The sequence below is a fragment of the Eretmochelys imbricata genome, chromosome 1 (genome assembly GCF_965152235.1).
Source record: "Eretmochelys imbricata isolate rEreImb1 chromosome 1, rEreImb1.hap1, whole genome shotgun sequence".
Taxonomy (NCBI): Eukaryota; Metazoa; Chordata; order Testudines; family Cheloniidae; genus Eretmochelys; species Eretmochelys imbricata.
Window position 1 is genome coordinate 110,321,557 of NC_135572.1, and position 23,994 is coordinate 110,345,550.

General features: G+C 41.7%; 1 protein-coding gene across 5 annotated transcripts in view; it reads left to right on the forward strand.

Moving 5' to 3' along the window:
* ARHGEF7 (Rho guanine nucleotide exchange factor 7) overlaps positions 1-3,614 on the forward strand; it is a 191,545-nt gene extending 187,931 nt beyond the window's left edge. For 2 of the 5 annotated variants that reach the window (XM_077813551.1, XM_077813559.1), the window contains one exon: positions 86-3,613. In XM_077813551.1, the coding sequence (XP_077669677.1) occupies positions 86-208 (123 nt within the window). In that variant the 3' untranslated portion in view covers positions 209-3,613. Of the gene's footprint in view, positions 1-85 lie in introns of all 5 variants that reach the window. The other 3 variants (XM_077813578.1, XM_077813568.1, XM_077813588.1) reach the window with 2 other exon arrangements.
* Positions 3,615-23,994: the final 20,380 nt, after the last annotated feature.

Sequence of the window (23,994 nt, forward strand, 5' to 3'; positions counted from 1 at the left end):
CAGTTAGCAGCACGCATTTTGGTGAGGAAAGATCAGTTTGCTGTTGAAAAAAGTTACCATAAACTATCTGTCCTCTGTTTAACAGGATAACAAAAAGATGAAGAAATCTTTAGAAGAAGAGCAAAGAGCTCGCAAGGACCTGGAAAAGCTTGTTAGGAAAGTGTTAAAGAATATGAATGATCCTTCTTGGGATGAAACCAATTTATAACTAATTTACCATTGTTTGTTTCTTTCTATTGAAAGACCAGTTGTCAAATCAAACTGGGAAGCCTTCTGACTAGTCAGTGTTGCATCAAGAGCACTACAAAGCAGAATTTAACTGGATCTAGTGATTTTCTTGCTTGTAACGTATACAAACAAGTCAAACCTTTCAATGGAAGCAATCTATAAGTGTGGAGACCATGGATCCTGAACTTTACAAAACCTAATTTGTTTTCATCTAAATTACCTCATTTTGCAGAATGTGCAGCAGCTGACTAAAAGTCCATGTTTTTCAGTGGCTTTTTAATTAAATATATATATTTTTTCTTGTAAATATCTGTAATTTTGAATGCCTATGTAATTGATGTATCAGGGCTGATACAATGTTATACTGTACTTTTTTCCCATTATTATAATTGTCACAAGTTTTAGAAATAACAGTACACTCTCACCTCAGAAAGATCAGAGTTCTTTGATGCTGTGTTTGGATCATTTGTAGGTTTGTTTCAAATTACCCTACTCATATCACATGCACAAATCTACAAAACCTATTTTTTCTTATTGACAATGTATTTAAATCATCTAATTAACATTATTTATGTCTGTGCAAACATTTAAACACAGTTTTAAATGCTTTTTCAATATTAAATCAAAAAAGATACAATAAATTGTGGATTGACACCATTTTTTTGTTTCATTCTAATGGCCCCATGGCATATTTATTTACACTTGTTTGGAGCACTAATATACAACACTGTTTTGGCCAATTAAAGACTGATGTGCTTGCTTGCTTTTTTATGACTGATTTTTAGGTGTTTGTGTACTACATTTTCTGTTGTTGTGCATGTACTTTAACATACACTGGCTGATCATTTTAAAAAAAAATCCTAATCTCAATTTTGTGAATAAAAATATTTATTTTATGGTCACGATAATCAAACAAACTCAAAATCTAGTTATGAGTAGGCCACTCAGGTTAGGCCAGCCTAATGACAGAATTCTGCTCTGCCTTTAGTAGGCAGGATATTTTTATTCAGAACACCCTCAGTATAAGAATAGTCTCTGTCCACATCCCCTTCTCTTATCACATGTAAAACAATATTGTTTCCATCGCAGCATGAATAAACAAAAGCAAATTTAGAAATAAGGTTTGTATTTACAATTGGCCTTTTTGCGGCATCTGTTATACTAAAGTGTGTTTTGTAATTTGCAGCTCTGGCAGATTGGAAGGTCGGCAATGCATACAGTGGGCACCATTAAAAAATTCAGCCCATGTAGGTTTTATAATTGCAATAACTACAGTGTCTTCATAGATTTAGAATAGAGACACTACAGAACTGCAGCTGGTGCCCTCTTTAAGAATCTTATTCAAAGCTCATTGAAGTTAATAGAAAGACTCCCATTGACTTCAATAAGCTTTGGATCAAGCACCAGGAGACACAAATTTCTGCTCTGCTTTAGTCATCAAATTAGAGGGGAGAGGTGTATCGTCCACTCAAGTGGTGTGTTCCAACTCTTCTGTTCTTTTTTTTTTCACCTGACAGCAGCCAGAAATGGAGGTATAGCATAACCACCTGTATATCAAGTTCAAGCACTGGCTTTATCAATGTTATAAAAAGGTCTTAACCTTTACTCAAGTTGTTCCATTGACTTCAGTGATACTTACTGTAGCCCTGATTCAGCAAAGCACTTAAGCATCTGCTGAACTTTAAGCTTGAACTTAAGTCCCATTGACTTCAAACTGAAGTACACGCTTAAAGGCTTTCTTGAAGCAGAGCCCAAATGAAGGTAAATAGATTGTTTCTTGTTACGTTTATTACTCATTAATATTTTTATCTGATAAACCATTTTAAAAGTAGAATGGATGCGATTCCTCTCAATTTTTCATAGGGCTCATGCACTGTTATTTTATCAAGGTGACTGTTAGAGTTTGCTCTGAAAAGTCCATTTTTACTACAGACTTGATTTTTCATATAAAGTTTTCAATTAATCTCTGGTGAAAAGTGAATGTTCAAATTGCTTGGCTGAAAAAAATGGATGCAGATTCTTTTAACAATAGAAAGATAAAAATATCATCACTTAACAATACAGGGGATTAAATTAATAGCTTGGGAACCTAATGTTAGGGATCTAAATGGACACATAGACCCCAAATGACCATTTTACACATCTAAATATATTTTAGGCACTTAATTCCATGTGCTCACATTTGAAAATTGGTCCCATATTCTTAAAGGAACAGACTGAGAAAAAGTTAAAGCATTCAGGTGTGTTAGAGATTTTCAGATATCTTCGCAAAGACTCATTACTAATTACAGTGTCTTATCTTGAAATGATTTTCTGTTGCTGAATTCAAACCAAAATGTAGGGCTGATAAATTTGATTGCCCTTTTGTTTAGCAGAATTTATATCATTACTTTTAAAAAGAGTAAGCTAAGTGATGCTAAACATCACAAATATATCATGTTTTTCCTGAATTTAGATTTGGGAATGGCAATGCGATTTGAGTTTTGTTCAGGTATGCTGACGTTGTAAAGTTCAGGCATTGAAATCCAAGTGATTTACTCAGCCTTTATTTTAGTGTGAATTTTAATTTTCTGTTGAGTACTGGTGAAAAGACATTCCAGAGGAAAAACATAAAAGGAAAACATTTAATCTAGCAGTATTTAGCAAATTTTAACTCAGGAACAACTTCCATCATAACATGATCTTATTTTACATTGTATTGTAAAGAGAAGCATTGCTGTGTGAATTTGCTGACAGTACATGTGAGATCTAATGATGATTTTTACTTTGACAGTACCCCCATACTGGTATCTTACTGAATATGCCTTTGATATTAGAATTAAGCAGTTAATAAGATCATGATTTAATGCTGGTTGTTCAAAATGAATTGGGATGAGGAAATTGGTATTAAAAAACAACAACAACAAAAGGCTAATACAGTATGTTGCTTTTTGTCCTTCGCTCTACAACAGAGAGCAAAATCAGGGTTTTGGGAACCAAGATATGTCTAGATAACGTTTTTTTTTCTAAAATTTGTTATACTGTATAAAGATTGTAAATTTCACAGTGTGACCTTCTGAATTGTTGGGAACTTTATATACGCATGGATAAATGGGGCACTGTTTATTTAACTTATTAAGGGGTTATTTCTTTGCTCTCATTATTTAAGGATGAGGAGGTGAAGCCATTTCTTATCCTATAGATGTGAAGCACTTTCAGTTCTAAACTGTTCAAAAATGTAGCATAACATTACTGTGTACTTAAAATGATGTATGTGCTTGTTTGTTTCACCATGTCATGACATCTTAAAAATTAAACAACTGACTGCCTTTGTATAAACCTTCTTTATGCCAATCATTTAAGGAATCCAGGGTATCCATTTACAGTAATTGTGGAGAAATTCAACCATAGTCTAGGTCAGTGGTTCCCAAACTTGTTCCGCCACTTGTGCAGGGAAAGCCCCCTGGCGGGCCAGGCCTGTTTGTTTACCTGCCGCGTCCGCAGGTTCGGCCGATCGCAGCTCCCAGTGCCCGCAGTTCGCTGCTCCAGGCCAATGGGGGCTGCTGGAAGTGGCGTGGGCTGAGGGATGTACTGGCCACTGCTTCCAGAAGCTCCCATTGGCCTGGAGCAGCGAACCGCGGGCACTGGGAGCTGCGATCGGCCGAACCTGCGGACGCGGCAAGTAAACAAACCGGCCCGGCCCGCCAGGGGCTTTCCCTGCACAAGCAGCGGAACAAGTTTGGGAACCACTGGTCTAGGTCACAGATAATATCCTGATACTGACTACTACAATTTTTATATCACTTTGTTGTAATTAAACAATGATTTTTTTCCACTTCACTGTGAAAAGTTAAATTTTATCTAGTGCGTGATGTATGATTTTAATATGAAGGAAAACTTTTTAGCTTTCTTACTGCCTTTATTGATATACATTTTCATAAAATATAATTTCAGCTATCTTTATATAATTCAGTCTGCTATCCTGAAAAAAATACCTTTGCATGGTGTTTATATTGACAGCAAAATAAAACCTTGGTATCACAAGAAAGTAGGAGAAATGGAAAGAGAGGACAGCACAAAACTGGGAAAAAGATAATATGATATGTCATGATTATATAAACGGCAGCTCCCTAATTCTTGATCCACTAGATGAAGAACAGGGAGAAAAGAGATGAAGTGTGGGTATTTAAGGAAGAAGAATGGTCTTATAGACTTATTGGGAAAATAGGTAACCAGAATAGAAAAGGAAAAGATGTAATTCTACTTTATGATTCAGCTGCAAGAAGAATGGACAGGAGCAGTTAGTGATCTGACTTCCAGGAGCCAAGATTAGAATGGATAATTTCATCAGCTTCAGGGTGGAATCTACACAGTATGTGCCCACATGAACGAATACAAGCTGGACAAAATGATGGAAGAAATCAAATAAAATTTAAGGGAAGCAAAACTATCTTCACATACAATATTCTTAGGATTCCTATAGTCTAGGTAAAAGACAAGGAAGAATAAGAATTGTGTTAGATGAGTTGGTGGGTGGAGAGAAAGAATGTAGGGATGGAGGGTTTGGATTCACAGAACATTGGTCAGTTCAGTGAGTGAGAAGTAGGAGTGAGGCCTGTTTTGGATTAGAATGGTCTTCAGCATAGGAAAGCCAATTTTAAGCATTCTCAACTTGCCATTTTGAGACGAGGACACAAGATAACAAACAAGGGGGCCTACTTGGTACGTCCATCATAACCTAAATGAGTTGGGTTATCTTTCATACCAAGAACATCAGTACTGATTTGCACAATCTGTCTGGGATAGGGCAGGGAAACGTGAGTGATTATTTAATTATCAAAGGTTGGAGCTAACTTCATAATATAGATCCAATTTTTAACTTCCCTTAGACACCCCCAAAACAAACCAATATTTCTGAAGTTTCACAGGATGTATCTAATCCTAGGGAAGCTTTTTTAGGAAGTATAGTAAAAATAAAAAAAAAATTAAAGTTAGTGTTATTAAATTTGTGCCTGAAGTTCACTTTAATATTTTTCCTTTCTGACTTGTCCTAGCTTCAGAAATGGCTTGTCCTACCAACTCCAAGTAGATTTTGTTGCTGAGAAGTGCCTTTCCATCTTCTTTTTAATTGGGGGGTGGGGTGGGTGTGAGGTGGGTAAGTCTCAAAAAGAAACAGTATACAGAACCCTACATAAAGGCCCCAATCTGTTTCATGTTTAACTTATGGGACTCCATGTATTAACTCAAATTGGACTACTTGCATGAGTAAAGTTAGTCCTGTATGTTTGCAGGATTGGAGGTGGACCTAAGGTGGGCATAGGAGGGCTTAACTCGGTGCTTGTTACCACAGGGGTATATATAGAAAACACAGGAAGGATAGAGATGGGATCCTGAAGAGAAGTGGAAATGTTCTCCTTCCCCAACTTAGCCAAACAAACATGAACTTGGAAACTGGCCACCTTGCTCTTTGTTTAAGGGATTTTGATGCAATTATTAAATATTTCTCAGCCACCGTTAGAATTTCTCTCAATTTATATTTTGTCCAAGTAACTGAAGTTCATGTTTCATACATTTGTGACATGCATTTCCTGAGCATTTTATGAATATTTAGATTTAAGCCATTGTTAGACTTTTACTAAGCACTTTTCCAAATGCTTGGGAGGAGCTTGCAGGGATGTGACTGTAGATAGCCGGAAGAAACGTCTGCTACCCCCAAACATGCATGTCATTCATAAGTTTACAGTCTTATCAGTACTGTGGGGAAAATATGTGGTTGAACAGAGGAGCACAAGGGACTGGGGAGCATGGCAATGAAGGGGGGGACTTGGAGGGCCAAAGAGGAGGTTGGGGGAACATGGAGGTGAGGTGAAGTTGAGTGGTTGTAGGGATGGGAGTTGGGGTGGCTGTGTTGAGCATGGACTTGGCGGGGAGGGAAATTTAAAGGGGCTGGTGGAGAGGCAGGAATTTTGTATTCTGCTACCAGCACAGAGCTGGAACACCAGCCTCTGATCTAGGACAGAATGGCTTGTTAGTGCACGGGGACAGCTGAGAAAAGGACACACTTGTTCAGTCTTGATGGTGGGTGTTGAGGCAGCTTCCTGAGCGCTGAGGATTCTGCAACTGCTCAAGTTTCTGTGTGACCCTGAAGGTGCTGCTCTGCTCTCCTGGCTCACCTGACACCGCAATCACTGCTTGAGTGCTGATGCCTCCTGACCCTGGAGTTCAGGTGAGAAGCCTGCTGCCTCCCTCTAGAGAGGCCTCTTCTGGGTGGGGTCATCGGCCTCTGGAATTGGGCATGAGAGTGGCTGATTATGAGGGTACCAAAGGGACCTGAAATAAACAGGGAGCCTGAGTGGTGGGACTGGGGTCACAAAATGCTTGGTGAGAGGGTTGCAGAGGAAAGCCCAGAAATGTGTAGTCAGCAACCAGTGAAGAAGTGTTGAAAGCAAATTCAAGGTGAATGTAATTTGTAATTGGAGCTGGTTGGGAAGTCTTCACAAAATGTTTAACTGGAAAACTTTGAGGGAATCTTCTGGTTTTGGGGAAGTGTCTGTTGAAAGAGGTTTCTCCGGTCCAGGCCGGAGTGCCTGGTCAAAACCAGAGAGAGCAAGGCAATAACAGCCAATAGCTTCTTTGTCAGGGGGCTGACCTGTGATGTGAGAGACCCAGGTCCTAGTCCATGGTCTGCCTGATTTGAGACTTGAACTGGGGTGTCTCACGTCCCAGGTGAGTGGGCGATTGGCTAGTCTGGGATCTTGCTCTGAAATAATGACAATTTTCATGGGACACAAAAGCCAATTCCTGCCCAGCTCTATTGGCAATGCCCATTCTGATATCTGGGAAGTGATACATACTTGTCATTTTGTATCTCATGAATGCTTTGGCCTTAAAATAAAACAAACTTGTAGTTTCGATATGTGCTTGATCTAATGGTTCCCCCCACCCCCGATTCAGTTTTGGGGCTACGCATTTTGGAAGTTAATCATTGCTAAATTAAGAACATCATGGGACTGTATAGAGGTGGAAAGATAAAACAATTGTTTTTGTGGAGAAAAAAATTACATTTAATCTGCAATTAACTCTGCATTTCTACTTGTGTGTGTATGTGTGTGTGTGTATATATATCTATATCTTCTTCTGAAGACCAAGCATGCTTGTCCCACAACTAAAAGTTCAGCAACAGAACAGGCAATACTGAATAAAGACCAGGAAAGTGTCTATACTGCTTTTTAGAAAATAAAAGGCAAAACTAATTCTTAGTGCCATTACCACTTGGGTCATTGAAGAAGTTCTGTTGTTGAACACCCTTTTCAGAAGCTGTAGAACTGCACATCCAGATTGAACTGAGGGATAACATGGATGTTCAATAATATTAATGTACCTTGTGTATTTGATAGAAAAATAAAAAGAATAGTGCTCCATGAGGAGGTTGGTTTTCTGTTTTGTTTTTCAAGTTGATGTGAATCACGTAACAGAGTAAAGTTCTTAAGAATGCTAAAAGCCTGTGATTGATCCTTTTCCTACAAGTGGCTGTTGAAAATAGCTAACTTTTATTACAAACAGACCCAGGTATGAATCAAAACAACACCGTGTACTGCGCAGAACTGTGGAAGGAATAGGAGAAAAGATGGTTTTAGACCTGGTCCAAATCTCGGTTTGGAGGGATACATGGAGCATGGATCAAGATCCAAATTAACTTTCTGATCTTGCAGGTAGTTTGGATACACATCCAAATTTCCCAGTTCAGGACCAACTCTAATTTTGCTGTAGTCACAAAGGAATTAGAAAAAAGAAAAGGAGTACTTGTGGCACCTTAGAGACTAACAAATTTATTTGAGCATAAGCTTTCATGACCTACAGCTCACTTCATCGGATGCATTAGGAATTAGAGTTGACTGTTTTAGTAACTGCTGTGATTAACTAGATTGTTTGTCCTGTTTCTGAAACAATAATGCAGTTTTCAGCTGTACACAATTGCTTCAGCTAGAGCCACCAGGTCCTTAGTGTCCTAATTGATTGATACTTTCTCCTATCTGGGAGCATAACAGTGGTTGGGCTGTGACTGTGAGAGCTGCTCCCTGAACTTTTTCAGTGAGTACAAACTGTGATACAACCTGGCCAGAAGGCAGCAGGAGAGTGATATAGGAGAGATATGTAAGCCCTAGGATGAAGAGAAGCCTTATTCCCTGTAGAGGGAAGAAAGGTTGCTATAGATTAATTAAAAGCACCTGAAGCCAATGAGAGCACCTGAAACCAGTCACCTGATAAAACCCCCCTGCTTCAATCAGCTAGGGGAAGGAGTTGGAGAAAGAGCAGTTTGAAGGAGTTGGAGCAGAGCAGAGTTTGCAGAAGTGCCGTGGCTGCCTAGAAGACCAAGACCCTAGGTAAAGAGACACCCGGCTTGTACAGAGAGAGGGCAGGAAGCCCCACAAGCTGAAGAGCAGGAGAGGGAAGTAGCCAAGGGGAAGGAAGTACTAGTTCAAGTGGTTTGCCACTATCCCTAGGGCCCCTGGGCTGGGACCGGGAGTAGAGGGCGGGCCCGGGTCCCTCCCTCTCCACTCCCCTTCTCTGGGTTACTAGTGGGACAGTAGCTACCCTAGTTCAGGGGCAGGAAACTGCCCCCTGAAACTCCCCTCCCCCCACAAGAAGAGGAAGCACGGGACCCATCATAATCGTGCCGGCAATTTGCCACAAAACTAAAAGCAAGATTTTGATAAGCCATCGATAAACACCCAAGAGTTTAATACTAGGCATGGACTCTACCAAAACCCTCAGCCATTTGATGTCACACCAACACATCATTTCAACCATCATTCGAGGTTTATTGCCTATTGAGCTGCCTGTAATACTTCTGCATTCAATATAGATGGATGGTGGGGGATGTCAGCCATCATTTCACAGCAGTGGTGAGTCCCAAGTATTATTTCTTAGTCACCTTCGGACTGACTGCTGCTCAATAAACAATTCTCATTGAACTTGATATAGCTCTGTCCAGGAAATATTAAGCAGGATGAGCTTTTTTTTAAAGCTGACTGTGGGCTGTTTTCTCTGCAATGTGCATGTCCTCCCCCTGCATTTCACCTTTAATCCCCTCGGCAGCAATAAGCGGCGCTCTTGCTGCGTGGTGCAGAGCGCTTCCTGCAAGCTGACGTCAGTGCGAGGAGAGTTCAGGCCCCTGTTGCACTGGGCCTTTTTGTTTTCCCAGGGGGACTTGTGAACTGGCTGAGGTCACTGTCCATGCTGCTTTGTATGTTACGCGGCCTGGGGGTTCTTTAAACACGCACTCCATTTTACCACAAGGCAAACAGGGGTGAAGAAACGAGCTGATGGTTATAGTTCAGTCCCTGGGGCACAAGTGTTCAAAGTACAATATACACTCCTCCCAGTGAACCTCCTTGCTGCCAATCTCAGCAGAGAAGCCAAGGACTCAACAGCTGTGGAGATCAGACTAACCTGTTACTACTTTAAATAAAGGGGATGCATATTGATGGGGAAGCTTGTACAGCTTCTATTTATGTTGCACCAGTTTTGTGGTTAACCAGAGAACTTCAGTCGCTGGCCTTTGCCCATACAAATCACTTGCATGCACATGATTTGCTCACTCCCATGCATATGCACAAATGACAGAATTTACAAGCACAAACATATATTTGGGTTTGGTCTGCACATCACTTATGGACAGAAATGGTCGTATGTGTATACAGTGTATGATTTACATTCCCCAAGGCACAGAACACAGACCATACAGATCTTCCTCTCTTTTTCAGTTGCAGATTATCAGATTGTTTTAAGTTTTGTAACATTTAATTAACCAGATTTTATCTGGAAACAAACATGGATAAAATTTAACTTTAAAAAGTGACTGTTAGGGAGCCATCCCCTTGAAAAAAGCTTCTGTACAGTCTGATTATTCAGGATGATTTCTGTTCATTTAGAATATTGTATTGTATCACGGTACGTCTCTTAAATATAATCAATTATGCTTACAATAATTATATCACATAGAATGGGCTTAGGTGCACCTGTAATTTGAGCATAAGCTTTCGTGAGCTACAGCTCACTTCATCGGATGCATAGTCTCTAAGGTGCCACAAGTCCTCCTTTTCTTTTTGCGAATACAGACTAACATGGCTGCTACTCTGAAACCTGTAATTTGAGAAATTCTTGCATAAGGTGGGGAAAAATAATATGGTAAATAAAACAGAAACACTAAGTAAAACAACCGAGGCTACATTTGTGTGGAGCGGGATGCATCCAGGTAGCCAAGCTTGACTCACGGTGCTCCCCTGGGGTTAGATGGCTGAGGCAGTCTCCTCCTTTGTGATGCAGAGGCAATGGAGACCTTCTGAAACTGCTATTCAGCCACGAGGCAGCAATCGATGTCTCCAACGCTGGGTCCCTGCTCGTACTGGGAGTCGGGTCAAATCAGTCCGCATACTGATAAATTGACTGGCCCTTGCCCCAAAGCTGAACTTCTTCAGGACGGGAGCAGAGAAAAGGGAGTTCAGGGAGCCACTGTGCGGTCTGAGCTCTACCTCTCATAAAAAACCAACCTTCCACACAAACTTCCTCGTGGCTGGATTTTACTAAAACTAGACAAGCCATTTACAACGCACACTTTGCTTCTCTACAAAAGAAAAAGGACACTAAACTTTCTAAACTACTACATGCTACAAGGGGCCACAGCAATGGTTCCTTCAACCCACCTAGCAATATTGTTAACCTATCCAACTATACTCTTAGCCCAGCAGAAGCAGCTGTTCTATCTCGGGGCCTCTCCTTCTGCCCCTCCACCCCCATGAACATGATACAGTTCTGTGGTGACCTAGAATCCTATTTTCGACGTCTCCGACTCAAGGAATATTTCCAAAATACCTCTGAACAACATACTAATCCACAGAGGTCTCCCTACCAACACTACAGAAAGAAGGATTCTAGGTGGACCCCTCCTGAAGGTCGAAACAGCAGACTGGACTTCTACATAGAGTGCTTCCGCCGACGTGCACGGGCTGAAATTGTGGAAAAGCAGCATCACTTGCCCCATAACCTCAGCCATGCGGAACGCAATGCCATCCACAGCCTCAGAAACAACTCTGACATCATAATCAAAAAGGCTGACAAAGGAGGTGCTGTTGTCATCATGAATAGGTCGGAATATGAACAAGAGGCTGCTCGGCAGCTCGCCAACACGAGTTTCTACAAGCCATTACCCTATGATCCCACTGAGAGTTACCAAAAGCAACTACAGCATATGCTCAAGAAACTTCCTGAAAAAGCACAAGATCAAATCCGCACAGACACACCCCTGGAACCCCGACCTGGGATATTCTATCTACTACCCAAGATCCATAAACCTGGAAATCCTGGGCGCCCCATCATCTCAGGCATTGGCACCCTGACAGCAGGATTGTCTGGCTATGTAGACTCCCTCCTCAGGCCCTACGCTACCAGCACTCCCAGCTACCTTCGAGACACCACTGACTTCCTGAGGAAACTTCAATCCATCGGTGATCTTCCTGATAACATCATCCTGGCCACTATGGATGTAGAAGCCCTCTACACCAACATTCCACACAAAGATGGACTACAAGCCGTCAGGAACACTATCCCCGATAATGTCACGGCTAACCTGGTGGCTGAACTTTGTGACTTTGTCCTTACCCATAACTATTTCACATTTGGGGACAATGTATACCTTCAGATCAGCGGCACTGCTATGGGTACCCGCATGGCCCCACAGTATGCCAACATTTTTATGGCTGATTTAGAACAACGCTTCCTCAGCTCTCGTCCCCTAAAGCCCCTACTCTACTTGCGCTATATTGATGACATCTTCATCATCTGGACCCATGGAAAAGAAGCCCTTGAGGAATTCCACCATGATTTCAACAATTTCCATCCCACCATCAACCTCAGCCTGGTCCAGTCCACACAAGAGATCCACTTCCTGGACACTACAGTGCTAATAAACAATGGTCACATAAACACCACCCTATACCGGAAACCTACTGACCGCTATTCCTACCTGCATGCCTCCAGCTTTCACCCTGACCACACCACACGATCCATCGTCTACAGCCAAGCTCTGCGATACAACCGCATTTGCTCCAACCCCTCAGACAGAGACAAACACCTACAAGATCTCTGTCAAGCTTTCTTACAACTACAATACCCACCTGCGGAAGTAAAGAAACAGATTGATAGAGCCAGAAGAGTTCCCAGAAGTTACCTACTACAGGACAGGCCTAACAAAGAAAATAACAGAACGCCACTAGCCGTCACCTTCAGCCCCCAACTAAAACCCCTCCAACGCATTATTAAGGATCTACAACCTATCCTAAAGGATGACCCAACACTCTCACAAATCTTGGGAGACAGGCCAGTCCTTGCCTACAGACAGCCCCGCAACCTGAAGCAAATACTCACCAACAACCACATACCACACAACAAAACCACTAACCCAGGAACTTATCCTTGCAACAAAGCCCGTTGCCAATTGTGCCCACATATCTATTCAGGGGACACCATCACAGGGCCTAATAACATCAGCCACACTATCAGAGGCTCGTTCACCTGCACATCCACCAATGTGATTTATGCCATCATGTGCCAGCAATGCCCCTCTGCCATGTACATTGGTCAAACTGGACAGTCTCTACGTAAAAGAATAAATGGACACAAATCAGATGTCAAGAATTATAACATTCATAAACCAGTCGGAGAACACTTCAATCTCTCTGGTCACGCAATCACAGACATGAAGGTCGCTATCTTAAAACAAAAAAACTTCAAATCCAGACTCCAGCAAGAAACTGCTGAATTGGAATTCATTTGCAAATTGGATACTATTAATTTAGGCTTAAATAGAGACTGGGAGTGGCTAAGTCATTATGCAAGGTAGCCTATTTCCTCTTGTTTTTTCCTCCCCCCCCCCCAGATGTTCTGGTTTAACTTGGATTTAAACTTGGAGAGTGGTCAGTTTGGACGAGCTATTACCAGCAGGAGAGTGAGTCTGTGTGTGTATGGGGGTGGGTTTCTGGAGGGGGGTGAGGGAGTGAGAGAACCTGGATTTGTGCAGGAAATGGCCTAACTTCATTATCATGCACATTGTGTAAAGAGTTGTCACCTTGGATGGGCTATCACCAGCAGGAGAGTGAATTTGTGTGGGGGGGTGGAGGGTGAGAAAACCTGGATTTGTGCTGGAAATGGCCTAACCTGACGATTACTTTAGATAAGCTATTACCAGCAGGACAGTGGGGTGGGAGGAGGTATTGTTTCATATTCTCTGTGTATATATAAAGTCTGCTGCAGTTTCCACGGTATGTATCTGATGAAGTGAGCTGTAGCTCACGAAAGCTCATGCTCAAATAAATTGGTTAGTCTCTAAGGTGCCACAAGTACTCCTTTTCTTTTTGCGAATACAGACTAACACGGCTGTTACTCTGAAACCTGTCAGTATGGATGAAATAAATCAGGTCTGCAGGAAAACAGTCAAAATGAGTGACTTTCCTCCATTCGTTTGATAGAGAAACAGTGACGTTCTTTGAGTTCGCTGCAACTCCTGTGCTCTACCTCCACAGCAACTGTGGTGTTACGAACCCCTTCCATGGCTGGAAGCTGCTTAGGTACCATGGTGATGAGCATGATGGGGAAACCTAGCTAGATACCAGCTGACAGAAGGGCTAGGGTCGTTCTGGATTCTCTCCATCAGGTTAATAGATTTTAGTGAGGGGAAGAGCCGGGAGCTAATGGATTTGGGATTGTTGCTTTGGGGGGTGGGGAAGGAGGAGGAGAGATAAGGGGTAAAGTATTTTACCCAGGGATTATCACATAAGAAGCACACAGGATCTTTATAGGGGAGAAGGCAGCATGCCGCATTTATTGAGAATACAACAGTTAGCATATGCTTTTCAATCACACACACACCATGCGCACAGTCCTGCCAGTTGATGTTTACAGTTACCAGTCCAGAGTCTGGATCAACCTAGTGGCCAGCCAGATTGGTCGCAGAGGGGAGCAGGGCTCTGTCGGTCGTGATCCGATGCTCCTGGAGTGTGGCAAGACGAACCAAAGACCCATGGCCAAGCACCCTGTTCTTATAGTCTTTTTTTCTCTGTTGAAGTCTATGGATTTTGCCGTGTCAGTTTGTGACCGGTTACTTCTTAATTGGTCTATCTTTTGATGTTAACATTCCAAAACACCTCGGAGAGGATCATCCTGTCCTGGTTTTGATTTAATCAATTGTCTTGTCTTTAGGGGTGCCAGCCTCCACCTCAGAGTGTCAATCTGCCCTTCCTTCATTATGGATGCGTGTTGATGGTTCTCTGATGTCATTAAGTCTCTTCACTCCTCCTTCCTTGACCATCTGGCTATAACAATGGCCTTCACACCTTGTCTTTTCCTGATGCATATATTCCTCATTCACACAAACAGTCTTTTACAGAGACCTTTGAGACTACAAACAGTGTCAGTTTATACTGAGCAAAAGACATTGTAAATTTAAGCCTTCCTCTAATCTCCTTAACATAGACACAATACAAGATCCTGTCTCTTACTTACTAAACCTTAAAACAAAGAAATGTATATTTAATTAGAGTGCCTAATTTGTAATACATATAGGAAACCATAGTAGACTTTATAACTTATCCTAAAACAAAAGGGTGACCATAATCAGTCATAAGGATTGTTCTGGTCTGTCCCTGCCTTAACATCAGTACAGACACCGGCAGTCTGTCAGATGCATTTCTACCAGTGTCCCAGAGGGTCATTCCTTTCTTCTGTTCAAAAAGGGTGGCTGGCAGGATGAAATCAAATTATGCATTCATTCTCCTAGTACAATTATAAAATCCTGCTCCTACATATTGTGTCATTGCCAGAGGTGGAATGTTTTGGAAGGAGCGCCTTATTAAAGGTTTGGCTCCAGAACACTGGCCTCGTTGTTTCCTTCTGAAGACAGAGGAGTCTGTTCTCTTGTGTCTGCCTTTCCCTGCTCGATTCCTCTTCTGAATCATGCTCCAGCCTTCTGCTACCCAGGCAAACCAGGAGTGTGACAACACAGGGAGCCTGCTGTGATGTCACATTCTCTGGTTCCTCACAGCTGTGGGTGGGAAGGAAGGAGGCAGCACGTTGGCAGGCAGGAAGTGGGTGGGAAAGAAAAAAGATCTGCCTGACTGTGAGCCCTAGATTTCTATCGGCCTGCTTAATTGCCCACAAATACGTCCTTCTCTTTGACTTTCTGAATGCTTTCATTTGCCATACAGAAGACTGGGCTAAAACTCTCTGTCAGCTGCCTTCACGGCTTTCCACAAACTTTTCTCTTTAGTGTTGCCAACAAAAAGGCTTCAAGTACCGGGGCTGAATCCCTGGTTTATTTTTTACCTGTATTTCCTCATGCTATGCTGTCTTCCATGGGCATTTGTTAAAATTTCCCCTAACTCAGGCAGTAAAATGAAATCTGCACCTTTCACTCATTTGTTAAAGAAAAGATCTACAAATTTTCTGCGGCATGGATTTGCAGGTAAGATGATGGGCTGAATTTGTATGTTTTTGCTAATAAATGTATTGTTGCCCCTTTCATCCGAGCAGTAACCCATTATCTGGGTCTAGGGCTGAACAGTTTCCATTAGGAGGAGAAATTGATACTAGCCAAGTATTTCTTTTGTTTAATCCTGTTTGTTTAAGAAGAGTGAACAAAGGCCTGTTTCCCTGAACACAGTAGAAACAGACAGCAACAGGCGGTTTCCTTGCTTATAAATTCCTAGGTCTGCATTTCCAGTCAGTTCTGTGCCCAAAGAGCGTGCTCTCTCTTTCTCTCTCTGCTTCCCACCCAGGGCCACTCTCAAGACTGTTTCTCTCACTTTCTGCTGGTTTTCTCCTCTCTCATACACAGCTTGCCTAACAATCACCTAGCTCATGCATTTGCAACCAGTCCCAGGAAAATGCCTCACACTTCATGGTTTAGCCCTGCTTTGGCCTTGCCATGTGGGCCATTGCTTTGGGTGGTGGCTTCTTTTGTTTCCAGCTACCTCACTACACAGAAAGGGGTTCCAGAGATCCTCCTATGAGTGGGGTGCTTAGCTTTAAACAGGTCTGTGATTGTCCATAGATCAAAGAGCCACATGCTAGCTGTGATTAACACCTTCAAGCACAACAGTCTTTTACAGGAAGTGAAAGCCCACTTCATAGACTATTTGAGCACTTCAATACACTAAGTAATAACTTTCTAGGCAATAATGTGCCAAGATGTAAGATTAGTCAGGATACTGGGGTACCTTAAGAGTGTTTTTAAGTATTTGGACTAACTTCATGATCTGTCTACTTATTGTTAATACTTGAGGTAAGCCACACTGGTGCACGTTCTTTTCCTCCAGTACAGTGTCTGCACTAGAATTTGCACTGCTGCAAAAAAAAACCCAGTGTAGATGGGCTTATTTACCCATACAGTGTTTCAGAGGTGATGAGCAAATTTACAAACCTGGCAAGTGTGAAAGCTCAGGGTCAAACAGAACACCTAGGTTCTTTTCAGAAGGGGCGTGTGTGTGTGTGTGTATATATATATACACACACATACCCCCCCACACACATACATACGTACACACACAGAGAGAACACAAGCTAGCTTCCCTTTTGTTGAGCAGTGACACATTTTGATGGATCAGTGCCACACCAGGAGAGAAACTGGTGCTACAGACCCAGAGTATCTTCTAGAGTAATTCACCGATTTACAAAATGTCCTATTTATATTGAACAGAGGTGGCCAAAACAACATCAAAACTGAACTCTGGCAACTTTGCTTGCAGAAAGCCCAACTAAAACCTGACTCTGTCAAACCCTATCTCTGTGACCCACCTTGGCCCTGTGTCTTCTTTGCTTAGTGCCCACAAAGTCTGTTCTCATCTCTTGACTTTTCCCTGCACTTTTTACCAGAGAAACCTCCTTAGGCCAACAGCACTAGCCCTTGGACTCATGTTTTCTACACTAAATGTGGACTAGTTAGGTGGCCCTAGACAATCACCTCTCTCCATGTGTGCAACGCAGGTGTGTCTAAACTGCAGCTAGGAGTGGGTAGACAGGCTATTTTTAGTACACTAGCTGATGTATCTGTCTATCCAGGCTGGGAGGCTCACTCCCAGTGGTAGTGTAGACATTCCTATAGAGAACTCCTCACACAGGCTTGATTATACCCAAATGTGCAATGAAGCCAGCTCTTCTGCTACTATCAGTTCAGACAAGAGAGTGCTTAACCCACACAATCCCCTTAGGTCACTGTCTGGAAGTGGTTGTTGTCGCTGGCTCCTCTATGGGCTTGTCTACATGCAAAGTTGCCATGGTTTAACTAGAGATGTGATTTAAAATGGATTTAGTTAAACTGGTGCAAAAGGCTGTGTGGACATGCTTACATAGATAACACCCTGGCTAATGCTAACTTAACTAACCTGCAATAATTCAGTCCTAAATGAAATAAAAATGTGCACATAGAGATTTGTAATGGTTTAACTAAATGAGCTTAAATACAAGGTTTAAATTAAACCAGTGTAATTTCTGTGTGTAAACAGGGCCTATGACTAGCCTTTCTATGGAGAGTTTCATATCAAGCATTTGCATTAATCACTCTTAGTATGCATTTCATTCACACTTTTGCCACAATGCTATTTATGAGGTCGAGTTGGTGATGTGGTGGTTGAGGTTTCTGTCTGTACATGCTAGTAGAATGTAAATTTTTTGGTGTGGTGAGTTGAAGGGAAGTTACCATGGAGTAAGAAGTTTGAGGATGAAGTAATGAATAAATAAGAGGGCTGAACAGCTGAGGGATTACATACAAAAAAAAATTACCTTAAAAAAAGGTTAAGTTTTATGTGTAGTGAGGTAGCTGGAAACAACAGAAGCCACCACCCAAAGTCAAGCACTCAAAAATTAAGAAATGCCAGAATTAAGGTTACATGTGTAACCTTAATTTAACCCCCTTGTGGATATGCATTAGGATATAGTCTAATTACATACAGGCTCCATATCCTAGTCTCCTGAGATTTTCAGGGAGATGGCAAAAGGCAGATCCCTGATAAAGGCCCACTCACCGGCAAATTTTGAGTTACTTCTCCAAAGCATGGGGATGCTAGACCTGCTCATTATACAAGTTGTAAGATTGTTTTAAGCCTGTCTTAAAATCATTCTAATTTTTCCTAACCTTGTTCTTAGAAACAGATGAACTGTTTTTGCTGCAGATTTAAAACATAAATAAATAAAAAGTCAGCCTTCTGCAGACACCCGGCATGGGAAATTTCAGCCTGCATGGTTAAAGTTTGACAAAGTTACAAGCAACTGAAAACAGAATCTTATAATGGGAAATGTCCAGCAACCTTAACTACAGGCATTGCTGCCTGCAGTCAAGCTCTCATCTGTATAGAAATGCATGGGAGCGGAGAAAGACTGACCCTAGGTAGATGCTGCAGTGGAGATGTCTGCAGCTGAGGGGTCTGTATTGGCAAAAGAAATGATTGCAAAGGTGGAAGCACAACCAGAACTAAGTGCCTAAGATGCTTATGAACATTTTTTTTCTTGGGTTTTGGGAGCTGTCCTAGGGTGATTCCCTCCCAGGCGCCTTCCACTGTCAGGCCATGGCACAAAAAGTGCACGCAGCCTCTGGTTCCCTTTGGTTCGGCCTTAAAAGGATGATAGTTTCTCAGTGTTTGATATAAAACCATTATATACATGTTCCCCAAGAGCTCTGGAGTAAAACCATTCTCCAGCTCCCACTGTAAACACATAAAGACCGTAGTTTTCCAGTCCCCTTTCCTGGGACATTGTGTCCAAGTCCCCCAGCCAAGACGCAATAGCAGCACTTTGTTCCCAGTTCCTTTTGCCCCAAGTCCAGGGTCCCGCTCACCAGCCCATCCATCCGAGAGTGACCAGACTCTTTTAACCTGACCCCTCCCTTGGGGCAAGCGCACCCTGCCCCCTCTTGGGGCGGGATGAGGGTAATTATCTCCCCACAACTGAGCCCATATGCTCACCCCAGGGGTGTTCCATTCCCCATGTCTCCTCCTGGCCTGAGAGTCCTATCCCTGCCCTTGTTCCAGGCTCAATTTCCCCAGACCAAGCTGGACCTTCACCTTTTTCCTAGGGGCCACTGCCTAGAGTGATTGTGGTAAAGTGAGGAAACTTCATTTGGCACTTTAAGGTGGATCCCTGGGGAACACAATACAGTAGACTCCTGCAGATAAATCTGCTGTGAACGTGGTTTTGTATATATATTGTGAGTATGATGTGGGAAATATTTTCACAGGTTAGATATAACTTCATGTATAAGTGGCAGAACTGAGCCATAGGCGGGCTATGTAATGTCACCCCTTATGAAGCCATTCGAAAACTGTGAGCTCCAGACACTTCCCCATCTCCCTCTAGAATCTGGCAAAAGCCCAACCCCCCTCATGTAAAACATTCTCCTAAAGAAATCGCTTAGACCCAGAGTTTTAAAGGTATTTCGGCCTCTGCACTCAGTGTCTCAAGGCCTAACTGATTTAGGGGCTTAAATCTCATTTTCAAAAGGGATTTAGGCATGTAAGAGTCTAATGGGATTTAGGCTCCTGAGTGCATAAATTTCTTCTTAAAATGAGATGTAGGCTCCTAAATCAGTTAGACATTGTAATGTTAGCACAGCAACACCTACATCAGTGGTGGGCAACCTGCGGGCCACATGCAGGCCATCCGGGTAATCTGCTTGCGGACTGTGAGACATTTTGCTGACGTTGACCGTCCGCTGGCACGGTCCTCCGCAGCTCCCAGTGGCCGCGGTTTGCCGTTTGTGGCCAATGGGAGCTGTGCGAAGCTGTGGCCAGCACATCCCTGCGACCCGCCGCTTCCCTCAGCTCCCATTGGCCGGAAACGGTGAACCGCGACCACTGGAGCTGCAGGGGGCCGTATTTGCAGACGGTCAATGTCAGCAAAATGTCTCGCAGCCTGCAATCAGATTACTTTGATGGGCCGCATGCAGGTTGCCCGCCACCGACCTACATACTTTTAAAAATCGGGGTCTTCGTCTGTTTTGATTGCTGATTCTTTTACATTTTAAAAAAAATCATGATCACTTAGAAAAAGAAAACAAATCTGTGTATTATTTGGAAAGTTGTAAAGCATATTCTGATTTTGGAATGTGTAGCACACCTAAAATCTGCCTATGCACATTGTAAATCAGGCTCTTTTAGCCAGCTGCATAGATGTTATAAATAGTTGAGGAGCTCCCCCTGGTGGTTATTAAGTATAAGTCTGCCTTGGGTGAAATCAAGCACATTTAAAATGTAACAAGGCAGGTAAATGTGACTTTTTGGGTAGATTGAGCTCCTTGAGTCTAACAAAGGGAACTTTAAGGGGTGACTTGATCAGTTGATAAATACCTATATGGGGAACAAATATTTGATAAGGAGCTCTTCAATCTGGCAGAGAAAGTTATAACATGATCCAATGGCTGGAAGTTGAAGCTGGACAAATTCAGAATGGAAATAAGGTGTAAATTTGTAAGAGTGAGAATAATTAACTCTGGGAAAACTTACCAAGTGTTGTGTGGGTTCTCCCTCACTGGCAATTTTAAAATCAAGATTGGATGTTTTTTTAAAAGAAATGTCCTAGGAATCGTTTTGGGGAAATGCTATGCCCTGGTTTGTACAAGAAGTTAGAATAGATGATCACAAATGTCCCTTCTGGCCTTGGAAGCTATGCATATTTGTAAATCAGCTGGAAAATAGAGTTCAACAAAATGATCTGAACATTACAGAAAACCCAAAATATTGTGGTAAATATATTATGATTCCTTATTGAGTCTTTTCCTCTGATAGATAATCTGGGCTGTTAGTACAGCTCACTTTGAAGTGTTTAGCCAGATTGCCTCAAAATTTTTGATTTTAGCCTATGGAAGAGCTCCGTAGTGCTCAGATACTCAGGACCAAGTCTGCTGAAATTCGACAGGCTCTCTGCTACCTAGGTAGCCTAGTGCCAGCAATTGTCACTGAAAAGCCATACATAGCTACTGCTTCAATATTCCGTTGAAAACTATCATCTCGAATGGATACATCAAGATACTGTGGTGATAAGGGTCATTACAATACCTAGACATTTTAGAGGGGAAGCAATAATTGGGGTTCTTGTTGGAAGGGAAAAGACTGAATGGATGGGTAGATGAACTAAATTACCCTCTCATCCACCGAAGCCAGGGTTCTAGGCATGTTGGAGGGTGCTATAGGGAGTTGCACAGCTACTGTTGCCTGTTTCAGAGGTAAAAGCAAGGCTTAATTAAGCAGGATTCAGTCTTTCAAAGGCAATAAAATTAGCCCATATCTTCTGGCTGAGCTAGAGCATATCTCTTAGAAAGATATCCAGTCTTGATTTAAATGTTTCAAGTGATGGAGGATCCACCACTTCCCTTGGTAAATTGTTCCAATAGTTAATCACCCCACTATTTAAAAATTGACAGGTTTCAGAGTAACAGCCGTGTTAGTCTGTATTCGCAAAAAGAAAAGGAGGACTTGTGGCACCTTAGAGACTAACCAATTTATTTGAGCATAAGCTTTTGTGAAGTGAGCTGTAGCTCACGAAAGCTTATGCTCAAATAAATTGGTTAGTCTCTAAGGTGCCACAAGTACTCCTTTTCTTTTTATTTAAAAATTGTGCTTTATTTCTGCTTCGTCGTGATTCTCCAGGACCCTTGCAGTGCCGATGTGCTAATGTTAAATTCTTGTGCGATTTGCAGTGTGTGTGAAGCAACACTGATTTAATGACCAACCATACAAATATCTTTCATAAGGTCATTTTAAAATGGGATCATTTTAAAAATATTTTTGAGGAAGACTGCAACAACAATGGTATTTAAAAACGGGACTTCGAATTCCCATCATGCACCATGATTATGAACAGATAGATGTGAGCAAATCCATGATTCTGGGCTACGGATGCTTCCAATTATGTTTTATTATAAAACTGCTATTGAGATGCATGTTGCTTTGTTTTAATTTATATGTGTTTTTTTTAGTGCTTGTTTTGCAGCTGGGAAGTGCCTATGGTGCATTCCGCTTGCTCTTTTCCATCCTATTATGAAGTATTTCCCATGTAGTCCATTTGATGTGTCTGTATATGTGTCTGAATTTTATTTCAGAATTTTTATTACCTTGTCAAAATGATTTTGACTTCCCATTTCCACTTTATAATACCAACACCTTCTTACTGCAAATGTTGAATGTATTGAAAATGTCATTTACCAGGAAATGTCTCGGTTCTTTCTTTCTTTCTTTCTTATCAATCTTCTCCTGTAGTACATCACATATTCATTATCTATCTTTTCTGTCAAAGTTGGAGTAAAAATTTCTCTCTCATTACATGCACTTAAAATCTTAAAAAAGAAAATCCCATGATATGGATAATTTAAACTTGGAGAACATTTAAATTTGAAATAATTATACATTACAAACTGAATTCCAAAATTTCTGTTGTATTCAGTGCCTGTCTTCTGCTTCAGTGTACAGAGTACTCAGGTTGGCACTGGCAGAAGCCCTCCACTGAAGAATATTGTCTTATTTTGTTTGCTCATAAATTTTAATTTATTCTATATCTTAGCTAAATTTTCACTTTTAATGGTGTAATGAAAAAATGCTACTTTTAATGGAATTACATTAAAAGTTAATGTTAAGTCTGTTGCTTTATTTTTAGCGTTTTGTTTTTTTGTAGTTTGTGAGCTTCCTCTTTATGAAATATGTTCCGAAAATGTGCCAAGAGTCCAGTGTTCAGGATTAGGATGTTGCTTCCATAAACAAATTTGCTACAGGAAAGCAGTGCCATGTAAGTATTTAGAATAGCAATATGATATACTCCAGATCCACGACCTTGTTTGTAATTTTAAAGTGACCTTAACTCTACTTTTGTGTACTTTCCTCAAATCTCTCATTCCTCAGGCGGCAGGATTTGGGAGCAAGTTATGAGCCTGTCCAAGGCCCACTGATATGAACAAGAGTCTTTCCCTTGACTTGGTTAATATCAGCGTGTAGTTGAAACTTACCTACCTGTTTTAATGTGCATATTAATCCACCTATTTTAAGTTTAAAAATATTACTAGATCACAAATATATGCACATTACTCGAATTGGCAATGACATGCACAAGGCAAAACAAGCCTTGAATGACCTTATCTATGATGGGGATCTTCAAATACTGGTTTCCCACATTGAATAGAAGTTGCATTTAAAGCTTTGCTTGTATTACAAGGTGTATTAATTTTAGCTGTGCTAATTATGTATGGTTGCTCACGCAGTTTGGTAAAACACTTGAAATCACATATAAAGGCCTTCACCACTGTTTCATATATTAATTTGGCAAAGGTGTCCCCTTGACTATAATATATTGTGACAGACTCAGACCAGAAGAATATAAGAGAGTGCTGGAAGGCAGGTGTATCAGCCTTCAGAATGAGCAGGCTCTTGTTCCCTGGATAAGCAAACAAAGGCTACTGCAGGCCTATTAAGACACCTGACACCAATTAATCAGTTAAGGGCGTTAGGCTAATGGACACAGGTGGAACCAATCAAGGTCCCACTTACACTGTTTAAAAGCTCTCCTTCTAGTGCCTTCCAAGAGGCTGAAGTGAAAGGAGCTGGAGGAGAAGCAGCATTGCTGAATCCTGAGGTAAGGGTGAAGCTAGGAAAAGGGGACCACGGGGGAAGTGGCCTAGGAATCAAAGGAGTGTCAGTGGTGAAGGGAAAGCCACCAACAGCTGCTACCATTAGGGTCCCTGGGCTGGAACCCGGAGCA